Below are 13,803 nucleotides of genomic sequence, written 5' to 3'. Positions count from 1 at the left end.
TTGCGGTCGTTGTTTACCTGATATTTTTGGTGTAATTGTCACAGCAGTGGAGCCGTTTAACCTATGATGAGGTGAGGGAGGGGAAAGACTGCCTCTTAGAGGAGGAAAAAAAAAAAAGTGTGCGTAAAATGTGAAGTGTGAACACAGCGTCCTCCTGTACGAGCTGCTTCAGTCCACTCAGGCAATTCAACGTCAGTTTGGAGCCTTAAACTGGGAGAAAAAAAAAGGCATGGACATGATGAACTTGACATTCCAGTGCATGCTGGTTTTCTTCACTTTGTGTGTGCACACAGGATTATCTGAGGATTATGAGGCACTCTTTGGAGAAAAGATTATCTTACAGGTGAGGCTTTTTTGACATTGGACACTTCGCTGCAGTAAGAGGACAGATATATTAATATCACTTCAAAAAGATGTATCTCAGCAATTCTTCATTCATAGTTTTTTTGATCTGGAAAAAAAAAAATGATGAGAGCACTTAACTCACCTAAAATACGACTCACACAGATGCAAGTTTTCACAGACCCGTTCCAAGTAAAGTGTGTATGATTTAAATGCTTCCCTATAAAGGGTTTCCACTCTTATTGCTATTTTGTTTGTGTTAAATTCCCAGAAATGAACAGGAAATGTGGTAATGTATTGACACAGCAGTGACTTGTGCGCAAAAAATTAACATTTTGAGACCAAGCCATGCACCTTCACTGGCCCTGTGTACAGTGAGAGCATTTATTTCCAGTTCCACTTCCCCTCCATTCATGAATGGCTTTGATTCAGACGTTCTTTGACACAGAATCTTGACCCAACCCTCACACGGCAAGATTGTGGCGATTGCGTCTAAAATAGGAGGCATTTTGACCCGATTTATGACTTGTTGCCTTGTTTTTTCCCCCCTTACAGAGAGTAAAACGTCAAAGCAAATCATCAAAACCAATGGTAAGTTTGTGTTTTCTGCATATCAGTAAAATGCCAATTATTCATGGAATTATTGCTGGTCATAAGTATAAGTGTTCAACTGCCAGTACAGAGTGCAGGATTATTCATTCTAACAATATCGAGGCAATGAGGTAAATCTTAATTTATAGTATTATTCATCAAAATAATAAACTGTTTACCAGCAAATTGCAGCGTAGCATTGCTTATTGACATAATTAAAGTGTACATTTGGCACACTTCGCCTTTAGTTTTATACTCTATGATTAAATAGTGGACTGTAAAATAAAGTGTTCCATAGTTCACCTGCTTTTCCCCCATAATTATAGACTAATTATAGGATATAATAAAGGTGCCGTGAAAGGGTGTACTTCAGTAAAAGCACCATGTCTTATGTCCCATATAGCCTAACCTTCTGGTCCCCTGATTATGGTCCAAGTGCAAAATGTTTATAAGCCAATGTGTGACATAATACAGATTATTATCACACAAAAAGCACGATCACACCTCTCTCACATGGTCAGTAGCTCCACTGTGGTTCCTCCTCTGTTTGCTTCAACATTAAACCGTGAAGCAACTCCCTGAGAATATACAGTAATTCAGTCTGTGCAGCACAAACCGCAGCCTTTCCTTTGACACCAGCGAGCTGGGCGCTCTGATGTGGCTCTCGTCTCGTCTCGTGGTCGTGTGTCCAGTGTTGACCGGATCTGGTCTGAGCAGGCGCCAGCGTTACCTGTGTAAACACACGGGGAGCAGACACCTTGATGGGAATCGCTTTGTGTTGTTTGCACAATTATCTGTGAGGTTTATGATTTTAATGACCCTGTGTTTTTCTGTCTTAGAATAGGACTCTAGTAGACTGTGAGTCTTTTCTTTCCTTTTTCTGTCATTGCCTCCTACTTGATGAAGAATCCTCAACTGATCTGATGACCTTGACCATGATGTACACATGCCCTCTGTTGTGTTTACTAGCTGAAGGTGACAGAGTACCACGTCAGGTGTTCGGTGGTGTCCCGCTATGCTGTCACCACAGTCCAGAGCTCAGTATCGAACCAGCTCCCCATCATCAAGGAAGCTGCCTTTGAGGTGGACCTGCCCTCCACCGCGTTCATCTCCAACTTCACCATGTAAGTCGATGCTAGTCTATTCTTTGTTCTAATCTGGTCGGATAATGCTGCTTATATCACAGAGATTTGACTTGAATGACAGCGTACATATTGACACAGGCAAGGGAAATATAGGACTAATATTTATCTGCTGCACGGTGAGAAGCTGAAATAAGCGAGGACTAATATTCTTGTTGACGTTGAACTCCAGAAATAAAACTTCACAAGGAGTTATGTAAGGAAAGAGTTGACGCATTTAAAAAAGAGAGTTAGGAACCGCTGTCCCTTTTTAAAAGGCTAAATATAAACAAAACAAACAAGTCAACATCTCAGGCCAAACAGCAACCCTGGAGCTGGATTGGAAGCGGAAGCAGATCAGGAGTAAGGGTGGGGGGACGGGGGACGGGGACCTGAGGGCAGATGAATACCAGGCTTTGTGAATGAAAGTCAGAAACTTCATCGAGAAAATGCCAGGAGTTTGCCTCGACCCCCGTTTTCTCCCCGCACACTGTGTACAAAGGCAGCATGCCAGTTTAGATATGCTGCATAAATACACCAACCTGCATCTACAGTATGTACACGGAGGTGGATATGGATTTCTCAAGTATAGGCGAGCTTGGAATGGGTACAGCTTTTTTTTTTACAGTCACATCTCTATATGACAAACATACACATACATTTTCACCCGCCTGTGCATCACCAAGTACTCAGAGAGAGGGGGGGGGAAAAGTTCTTTGGCATATCTGTAGTGTGAAACTAAGAACTCTGTGTTCTGTGTGAGTAGGTCGTACTGTGCGATGTACAGCAGCACTCCTTTACTCCACACACATAAACACAGGAGCCTCCATTTTCCACACACGCTCTCTTGTGCCGTTCTCAAACAAGAGCTAGTTTCAAGTCTGTGGGGTTTGTTTGGGTTTTAAGCCCGTGGTGTTTTTTTTTTTTTCTCTCTCTCACAGGATATATTTGTTCAAAGGACTTGACCTTAATTTAGCACCGCGTTTCATGACATCAGTGGTCCACCGAAGTCTGGGCCATGCACTGTTTGAGTTGGACGCCATTTTGGGAGTGTCAGTTTTGGTTGGGATATCGGTGATCCCCTGCATCATCGCGTTGCATGCGAGGTCTCTATTCATTAGCAAACTGTTGTTGTTCAAAGGAAATTGCTCTTTTCCACTCAACCTCTTCATGACCCCATGACCTCACATGGTGCAGAGTCCGACTGTAAACAGGCGTGTTTGTGAAGTGGCTTTGTGATCGCTGTGTGGAAACAACACAGGCCACGCCGTGTGTGTGACTGAAATATAATCTGGCTACTGTGAGTCACACAGAGCTTCAGTATTTCTTCCTCCTCTTTCCTTGATCCCATCAGCACCTCTAACGGAAAGGTGTATGTGGCCCAGGTGAAGGAAAGAGCTGCCGCCAGGAAAATATACGACGCTGCTAAGAAGCAAGGGAAAACTGCTGGACTCGTCGCTACCAAGTCAGTCACAGTTTTTTTTTTTTTTTTATTGCCACAGGAAAAATGTGAAAATTCTTCATATGTTGAATTTGAATTTGCTGCCACTGCATTATTTTTTTCAGAGAAAGGGAGATTGAGAAGTTTCGTGTGGCAGTGAGCGTGCCCTCAGGAGTTGGAGTGTCCTTCTCTCTCACCTATGAAGAGCTGTTACCACGGCGACTAGGGCGCTATGAACTCAGTCTTGGTCTGAGGCCAGGACAAGCCGTGCAGAACCTGACGTTAGATGTGGATATAACGGAGCGGACGGGCATCAGCTTCATCAAAGTCCTTCCCCTCAGGATGACCAGACTGCTCTCCAACACTGCGAAAGGTAAAATGGTTTAGGAGATGAAAAAGGAGACATATTATGCAAAATCAATGTTTAATCATTTTTAATACTTATATTTGGGACTCTGGAGGCCCTATGAGTCGGCAAAGTGTTAAAAAAGATGACTCACTCATGTTTTTGTGGTCCAACTCAGTCTAAGTACAGGAGATAAAACACGCGATGTTGACTTCCGCGCTCATTGCTACATCACAATGACGCATTCCTGGAATTGTCGTCTTGCAGAGCTCCACTTTGTCCCTAAAAAACACGAGATTGCAGGTGAGGGCAATAGTATCCGGAAGTCTGTGAAGTGTTCTGTTCTTGGCTGCACAGTGCAGCACAGAGTTCTACACAAACTTCCAGCCTCAGAGGATTTTACGTGTCCAGTGGATACATTTTATATATGACAGCACAGTAGTTTCCTGTGTCTCATTTGCATTTAAAGAGACAGACGCTCAAAACCGAGCGTTCTGAACAGGGCTGTTTTAGCAGGGTGATTGAACTGCTGTGGTGCTTCATCCTTCAGGTATTTTGACCAAAGCATGTCACAGACATGTTCATTAGGACACCAGGGAACTAGGTTAACTTGGAGAAATAGGGTATAATATGAGTTCTTTAACAGAAGAAAAATAGAGGGAAATCCTCTACACTATAACTGGAAACTGACAGGCATGTTAATAACTTGGACTAAGGAATCTTTTTACACTTTTCCGGGAAGAAGGCAGCTAAACCTTTGCCCAAAGTATGGAAGATTATTTAGACTTTTACTGTTTGACTACAGGTGACACAGACGCTCCAGCCTCCACTAACGTTGAGCAGAATTCCTGCTGCGCTCGAGTTCGCTACAGTCCCTCTCTGCAGCAGCAGAACAGCATCTCCTCCAAGGGTCTTGATGCAGACTTCATCATTCAGTATGATGTGGACCTCAGAGACCTAATAGGTGATGTCCAGGTCAGTGATTTCACGATTTATTATGAAAAACGTTTCATTTATTTAAAAAAGTCTTTAGGTTTTTCGCAGACCAAAACTGTCCATCCATTCTTCTCTTTCTCAGGTGTATGACGGCTACTTTGTGCATTACTTTGCACCCAGAGGGCTTCCTGTGGTTCCTAAGGATGTGATATTTGTCATTGATGTCAGTGGTTCAATGATCGGCACAAAGATAAAGCAGGTAGAGTGGAGTAAAACTCTTGTCTCACAGCTAGAGCTACTGTACATGAAGTGACAAGACTTGGAAGTGGATGATGGGGGGGGGGGTTTCTGTCATTAACTGGAATCCCTTCTGTCAGTAGACCAAACAGGCCATGACCACCATCCTTGCAGATTTAAGAGAGGGAGACCACTTCAACATCATCACCTTCTCAGACAAGGTCCACACGTGGAAGAAAGGCCGAACGGTACGGGCGACTCGGCAGAATGTGCGAGAGGCCAAAGACTTTGTGAAGAGGATTATCGCTGAAGGCTGTAAGTCGATCATACAACAAAATTGTACAACGGTTATCATTCACGCCTCCCAAAAACGCATGCTCACATAATGAGGACAAGAGTTCATGTCTGACTGTCTGGAGCTGCAGCATTTCAGACACGTCCAGTGTCTTCCAGAGGGCAGCAGTGTAAACATGTAGTGGAAAGGGTGGGTGTTGTCTCTTCAATCTTACAGGCTCTGCTGTGACAGTGACCTATGGATGCCCTCCAGGTGGGTTAGGAGGAGTCTGATGATTTATTTGTGCCATTTTTAAACTAACCACAATCTGGAGAGCTGCCCTGTGTGCTGCTCAACAGTTTCCATAGCAGCCTGTTTTACCACAGCAGTACTGTTTATGGTCCACCTGAGGTTTGCTGATGTCCCCAGGAATTTAAAGCTGGATACGATGATCCAACTCCTCCTCTGCTATCCTGAGTGGAAGGTGCTCTGCCACAATGGGCTTCTTTGTCTTTTTGATGTTTTGGGTCTTGTCTCTTTAGACTTTAGTCTTGTCATCATCTGAGATGAGCCCCACTGTTGTTGTATCATCTGCAAATGTAATGATCGTATTTGTGGGGTGTTAGGGTGTGCAGTCATGTGTGTAGAGAGAGCAGGTCTAGTGCTCCTGTGCTGAGGGTCAGAATCTGGGAGGTGTGAGGCCAAGTGTCATTGTCTCTGGGCGGTTGGTCAGACTCAGAAAGTTCTTTATCCATAGACACAAATGTTTGCTGAGACCCAGGTACTGTAGTTACTTGACCAATAGTATTAAAAGCTAAGCAACCAGCATCTTCATATATGCTCCCTTCTGCAACAGGGGGAACATTGCAGTGTGGAGAGCTGAATTTAAGGTGTCCTCATATGCATATACTGGTGCTGATCTATGACTGAGGAGAGGGAGAATGAGACTTTCAAAGAACCTTGAGATGATAGGGGTCATAGTGTTATGCCCCAGTCTAGGGGGGCCTAGGACAAAACACGATACATCCTCATGTTCCCCAATTCCCAGTGTAATACTGAAAAAAATGATTTTTTTTTACAATTTAATTAAAGTAACAAAAATCAGATAAGTATATATATAAATTGAGCTATGGGCTTCAGGGTGGACTAAGGCCAAAATAACAAATCAAAATGTTACTGTCTAGAAAATAATCTCTTACCTAACCAAACTTAAGAAAACCAAAGGACACCAGACTTACCTCCCTAACTAATAAAATGGGAGAAAACACTGTAAAACAAAACTGGCAGTCCACCTTTACTACTCAAACAAGAATTAAGTTGACCAAAAAGACTACAGGACTCGAAGTGTGGGTCGGTTGGGAGAGGAGGAGCCAACGATGCATTGTTTCCTGACTCTGCTGCCCCTGGTTTGTTGACCTTCTCCTTTTTACACTGCTTTTGCTTTTGAGGTTATGTGCAGCCACATTGTGTCTGAATCTCCTGCGTCATCCATATATTCCTCTTCAGGAACACACAGATCTGTTTATTGATGTAATGTTTTACAAAAGAGGACAGTCGTTACATATTCCTCTAGATATTGAGTGGAAAACGGGCTCCGTGTCGGTGCATTGGAAACAATCTTGCAGCAGTATAATGGCGCCTTTTAATACAGTTAAGACCTGGCGAGGTGGTGTAGGCTGTGGTTTGAAACAGTGGCAGGTGATCGCACAGCTGTGGGAAGAGAAAGACTCTATGCTTTAGGAATGTTAGTATACACACACAGTCCAATGTATTCTCCACTCAGCACAGTCTCACGTTAACATGATTACAATTATTTAACCACCTTTAACACCCTCATTTTTTTCCCCCACAGGGACCAACATTAACGCAGCTCTGCTCTCAGCTGCTCAGCTCATCAATCCTGCGTCCCTGGGTTCTCCCAACCACCAATCATCTCGCCGCGTCCCGCTCGTAATATTCCTCACAGACGGGGAAGCCACTATTGGAGTGACGGCCGGCGACACAATCCTCAGTAACGCCAAGCAGGCTTTAGGCGCCGCCTCTCTTTTCGGTCTTGCGTTTGGAGACGACGCCGACTTCCTCCTCCTGAGACGCCTGGCCCTGGATAACCGAGGCGTAGCGCGGATGGTGTACGAGGATGCGGACGCAGCGCTGCAGCTGAAGGGCTTCTACGATGAGGTCGCTAGCCCTTTGCTTTCAGACATTCAGCTTTCCTACCTGGACGATCAGGCGTATGAAGTCACCCACTCCCTGTTCCCAAACTACTTCCAAGGCTCGGAGTTGGTCGTGGCTGGGAGGGTTAAACCTGGGATCAAGGATTTTAAGGTGTCCTTGTCTGCCACGGATTCAAAGCAACGTGTCAAGTTGGATAATGACGTGTGGATTTCCCACGCAGAGGAAAATGACAGTGCAGTGTCCCCAAACTGCTCAGGCGTTTTAGAAGGCATTTCTAGCTTTGTGCGTCGTCTCTGGGCGTATTACACCATCAAAGAGCTGCTGTTGGCCAAACTGAACACGACTGACCCTGCGACGCAGAGGCTGCTGACAGACAAGGCCACAAATCTCTCCCTCAAGTACAACTTTGTCACACCAGTCACCTCTTTAGTTGTCGTTAAGCCAGACGCAGAAGAAGTTGCTCAAAGTCCAACCACTACAAAAGCCACTACAACCACAACGACAACAACAACCACTGGTCCAACCAAAATATTAGCTGATGCTGCGGCAAAGAAGCACAGCGCAAGTGCCAACTCCAGACCTCACAAAGCGAAACCAAACGCACCTCAGACGCCTCCGAATTCACCGCAAATGAAAAAAAGCTTGTCACCGACTTCCACAGCAAAAACACCGTCCAGGAAAAAAAACACAACCTCTCAACCCAGCATCGTCAAAAACGTTCCAGCACCTTTATCGAGCAGCAAAAAGCACCACATTCCTTCCCAAAATGATTCAAAAAGTGCGGCGACTCCTCCTCCTGCGGGGAAGATATCCACGTCTCTGCTTAACGCTCTGAAGACGGCACCAATCCCTGCACCTGGAAAAAGCTCCACCCCCCAGCCAACCACCATGAAAACAACCTCAGTATCAACATTCACCACCACACCTCCACTCACTTCCACGCTAGCAGGGCGACATCTCACCCCACAGCCCAGCACGGTGAGGACAGCCCTCTCCACAGAGTTAGACAACAGCGCCACATCTGCACCAGATGCTTTTCAGCCTAAAATCACCACGGCTCCGTCTGAGCTGCCACCTCCACATATCGTCTCTGCTTCCTCGCCACCGGCCGTGGAAGACAACGACACCAACGCTGGCGTTGACACAGACATCAGCATCGCCACCCTGCTGTCGGCAACCTTCGCTCCCATGCCTGGTGTAACAGACGGGCCACGGCTGTGGGAGGCAGCGGGGCTTCTGGGTAGGTGATGTCTAATTTGCACAGTCACAGCCTTTGTGTGCCCTGACAAGCTAAAAAGTAATGTTGCAGATCCCTAATGAGATGTTTTTAAATCCCCCTCTAGATGTCTCTACTTCCATTCAGATTCAGAGGAAAGGTAAATCTTCGTTTACCCTAAGGTTTTTAAAGCAGGAAAAAGCATGTTAAAGGAGACATATTATGCAAAATCAACTTTTTAGTCATTTAAATCCTTATATCTGGGACTCTGGAGGCCCTGTGAGTAGGTGAAGTGTGAAAAAAGATGACTCACTCGTGTTTTTGTGGTCCGCCTCAATCTAAGTACAGGAGATAAAACATGCGATGTTGACTTCTACACTCATTGTGATGTCACAACGATAAATTCCTCTAATTGTTTCGTGGAGCTTTGTCCCTAAAAAACGCGAGAGTGCAGGCGAGGGCAATATTATCCGGAAGAGCGAAAGTCAGTGAAGTGTTCTATTCTTGTCTCCACAGTGCAGCACAGAGTTCTACACAAACTTCCAGCCTCAGAGGATTTACGTGTCCAGTGGATACATTTTATATATGACAGCAATGTGCCTGCTAGAGTGGGAATGTGCTGGCAAATGATGGCTTTTCCAAATGCTAACTGCTGTTAGCTACCAGAGCCTCAGTGACGCTGACGTAGTTTCCTGTGTCACATTTGCATTTAAAGAGACAGGCACTCAAAACCGAGTGTTGTGAACAGGGTTGTTTTGGCAGAGTGATTGAACTGCTGTGGTGCTTCACCTTAAGGTATTTTGACCAAAGCATGTCACAGACATGTTCATTAGGACACCAGGGAACTAGGTTAACTTAAAGAATTAGGGTATAATATGAGTCCTTTAACCGATGTAATCATTCACTGTAATCATTTCATATACTGTGCTGTAAATCACTGTGCTGCGTTGATCCTGAATCGTCAGTAATCATTTTCCATCTCCTCTCTGTTAGATATTGACCTTGTGAAAGGTGAGTATCACCGTTAAATTCTGTAAAAATTGTTAAATTCCTTGTTGAGAGGCAGAATGTCTACTGAATATTCATTCATTCTATCTCCTGTTTCCCAGACTATGAAGCTACTTATGACTATGACTACGACCTTAACTATGATGCCTGTAAGCCTGAAGTGTTTGGATCAGAGATTATTCTATTCTTCAGCTGCTATATCACCTTAAATAAAGAAAAAGAAAAGTCCCCCTTATTTACATAAATGTTCTGGCTTTTTTTTTTTCAGGGGATGATACTGCTGACACAGGATCATTTGGTAAGGTTGGTTTAGTTTGTCGTCGAATCACAGCTTGCAAGGAGGAGAACTATTCCTTTATTTGAACATCTTGTCATTTTAGAATCTCCATCCAGTTTGGCCACTGTCAGGGTCTTCTCCTCATCAGGTTAGGATCCATCTCCGCTTTAATTATTTGGCTTTAACTACAGCATTTAAATACGCTCTCTGTCGCTTCTCGTAGTCGACGGAGATCCACATTTTGTGGTCCGCCTGCCAAAGATGCATCAGAGCCTGTGTTTCACAGTCGACGGCAGAGCTAACGACGTTCTCAGGCTGCTTGAGGACCCAGAGAGAGGTAAGCATGACACTATAATATGGATAATGTCAGATATTGTGTATTTTGGGTGGCTGTCATACTTTTGGGGTCTGGATAAATATGGAAAAAGGGAAAAAGAGTATGGAAAAATGTTTGTGTTGTTTCCCAGACTATTATCTCACTTTCTAAAATAAAATATATCAAAATATACAAATCAAAACAAGTTTACTAGTGCAACAGATGATAGCTAATATGAACCTAATCAAGCTGGCTGTCGAATGGTGTCGGGTTACCATGGTTACCGTTCGCCGTGCAAATGCGATTCTCATTTATTTAATATAATTTTTGGTGATCTTTACTTAACTAATTAATTAATTATTTATTTATTATTTAATTATTCATTAAGTAATTAATTAATTATTTCTTTATTTAAAAGTATGTTTACTCCATCTAATAGCCAATGAAGCAAAAACTTAAGGTTTCTTTTGTGGTTCCCTGGTTAATTGTACATCCCTACTGTTACTGTCACAGTTATTAATTGCACTCTTTTAGCATTTAGCTTGAATATCTCGGTTTGGAGTTCATTCACTTAGATTCACTAAAACGTCTTGTAATAATGGCATATAATAATCCTCAAAGAATCTGGGAAAGTATGGCATTTTGAAATGGAAAACGTGTAGGAACTCTGTGTCTGTCGGTGTGTCCTTCCTCCTCAAGGGATCATTGTGGACGGTCACCTGATCGGAGCTCCCTCCAAGCGCGGCGTCGAGAATCGTTCCCGAACCTACTTCGACCGCCTCACCGTCTCCGCAGCCACGGGCCGCTCCGATGGAATCACGATAACCGTCTCGTTGGACACCGTTGTGGTAGAAGGTGAAGGGCGGGACACGCTGCCCATCAATCGGCAGGCGTCGCTGCGCAGACGAGGTGTGACGGTGTCTGTGGACAATCATCAGAGCTGCTGGATTGAGCTGGACAAGCACGTGAAGTTCCTGGTGCAGTTTCACTACTATAAACAGCCCAGTTACCTACAGAGGGCTCACCTGGGCTTTTACATCACCGATGGACTGGGGCTGTCTCTGTCAACCCAAGGCCTTCTGGGTAATTACAATATCATTCAGTAGTGAGAGGAGTAAATCATTAGAATAAAGTGCATACAATTTTTGGAATGATCTACAAATACTGAAGTATTACGAGAAAAGAGTACATATATATTTTATGTAAGATTTTCACATAAAGTTGGCAAATTTTCTTTAATAATCTTCCTCCAAATGGTCAGGATATAAATCTGCAGTGTCATGAGATCAGATCATCAGTGTTTTTTCACATACTGCAGTTCATATACTGTACATTTAAAAAAAATAATTAATTGTTGTGTTCAGACAATAACTTTCTATCATATTCTGTTAATAATATTTAAACTATTAAAGGTGCATTATGTAATAAATCTAAAGCAACTGGCCATAAAATCCTCCTAATATGTCACAGAGACTCAGGAATAATGTTCATATAACAAACTGAACTCACCAACAACAACAGTACAGACAAAATATTTGCATTTAAAAAAATATTTTGCGGACCGCAAATCATGTTTATGTTTTGAAATCATGTTTTGGCATGTGGCGCCACCTACCACCGTTTACCAATCATTGCAGTCAGTAGAGTCTCAGCTGTCGAGCAACCACGGGTTGCCAGTTACATCTGAGCTACAATGGCGGAGAAAACGAAACCTAAAAGACCTCGGTATTTTGAATTTGAGTGTAGTAACCGCTTTTGGCCACATTCTTACATATGGCGCCTTTAAGTGAAGGATCCGAGTATGTGTACGACCATTATGTAAAACAGCATTGCATTTTTGCAGCTTGTACACTTGTTTCCATTAGTATAAAATAAAATAATCACAAATTTGAGACATTCTGAAAATAGTACAAGGGTAATTATAGGTCTTAACGTCACCACCACTTCTGTCCTCCTTCTGCACACAGGTCAGTTTCAACACACTGACATGAGAGTAAAGGAGGTGAAGGATCGCGTGGATGGAGGCGCACACCGAGCCAACATGGAGGGAGTCTCAGCCAGTGGGCTCCTGGTGTGGGGATCAGAGCACGTGCCGGTCACCTTGCAGGACAAGACGCTGAAAGACACGGTGCGAAAACGCCACTCGGGCAAATGCTGGGTGGTGCCAAAGACCGAGGTGGAGAGACTTCTGGGTCATCCGTACGAGAGCTACGTGGTAGATCGTGCGTAACTCTACCCGAGTCGGCTCCGCCCTCGGTGCCTCCCTGCAAGAACTGGAACACCATGAGACTGAAACGGCTTTGAAAAACGAGGCAGTCGAACATTCTGTAAGCAACAGTGTGAAGAAGGTAAGATGACGTAAGAGGGAAAAGAGATGCTGACATATGAGACACTGCAGATGTGAGAGTAAAAGGGACGTGTGTGTCGGTAATGAAGGACTGAATGATTCTTTCAAGCTCTTTGTTCTAGATCTGTGACAGAGCAACCGCAACATGTGGGGACACTAAATCTGTTCATAACCTCAAAGATATTTATCAGATTATACTTATATTTCATAAATTCAAAACTATTACTAAGAAAGGTTATTTTATTGCCTAATACAATGTGTAATTATGAAAGTTGTATTTTTTAGTACAAGTGTATATAAAATACTATTATGTGTGTGTATGTATGTTTGTTTTTTTTTTTTTAAGAAGAAATGCATCACAAAATCAGGGTTTTTCCACATTTGCCATGTGCTTTTTTTATTTTTTCTAACATTTCATTCATAGTTTAATTCATTTTTATTTGTTACACAAGACATTAGGCATTGTTCACATACTAGTGATCAAAACAAGGACAGTAAAATGTCTACTACTCAGCCTGAACTATTCCTTTTGTCAATTTTGAGGGATATTGTCAATAGTGTTTTTTTTTTTTCTTTTCAAAGCCCAAATTGGATTGAAATTAAAACGGTACAACCACACGAGGCTTTTTGTTCTCAATAAATAAAAAAAAGAGAGAGAATATTATTCCAATGTTATAGAAGGGGGGAGGAGGAGGGAGGGTTTCAAATAGACCAATGTTCAAACAATTCACTGTATTCCAGTTTTTATCCAATAACACAGTTTTTTTTAAATGACCACACTGTGAAGTATTTTGACTTCAGCTCACAAAGTGTCAATGTATCCTTCCATCAAAACCTGTTTCTTAGGAGTGCTAGTAATCACATCAAACCATGATGCCACACTGGACTGGAATGATCAATAATTAAGGTAAACATAAACACATTAACACGGCAAATAACAAACAAACAAAAAAACAGATAATATCGGTGTGCATTGTTTTTTTTGTTTTTTTTTAAATCAGAACCTGGACAGCATAGCATATCAATTTTGACATAAACCTTCACCAATACGTCAGTGAAATTCAAGTAAACAGATAATAACAAATAATTCATAACCCAAACAGTAGTCAAAGGGAATGGTTGTGGTGGATTAATGAGATGGAACTGCTTTAGTATTTCACAAGGAAAAAGATTAAA

The 13,803-nt window shown here is 43.0% G+C and overlaps 1 protein-coding gene across 1 annotated transcript; it reads left to right on the top strand.

Annotated features, from left to right (window-relative positions):
• Nucleotides 1-229: 229 nt before the first annotated feature.
• itih6 (inter-alpha-trypsin inhibitor heavy chain family member 6) lies at nt 230-12,510 on the top strand (the record flags this gene model as incomplete). Its single annotated transcript, XM_083895520.1, has 16 exons — nt 230-343; nt 898-933; nt 1,903-2,057; nt 3,409-3,519; nt 3,621-3,868; nt 4,647-4,816; nt 4,920-5,036; nt 5,158-5,329; nt 7,141-8,703; nt 8,807-8,839; nt 9,789-9,836; nt 9,956-9,985; nt 10,068-10,112; nt 10,188-10,301; nt 10,980-11,363; nt 12,248-12,510. 16 exons carry the CDS (start codon nt 230-232, stop codon nt 12,508-12,510), a joined length of 3,603 nt encoding a protein of 1,200 aa, XP_083751646.1.
• Nucleotides 12,511-13,803: the final 1,293 nt, after the last annotated feature.

This window comes from Microchirus variegatus (assembly GCF_963457635.1).
Source record: "Microchirus variegatus genome assembly, chromosome: 9".
Classification (NCBI taxonomy): domain Eukaryota; kingdom Metazoa; phylum Chordata; class Actinopteri; order Pleuronectiformes; family Soleidae; genus Microchirus; species Microchirus variegatus.
The sequence above is the reverse complement of the archived record's forward strand: the minus strand, read 5'-3'. Positions and strand labels throughout refer to the sequence as shown.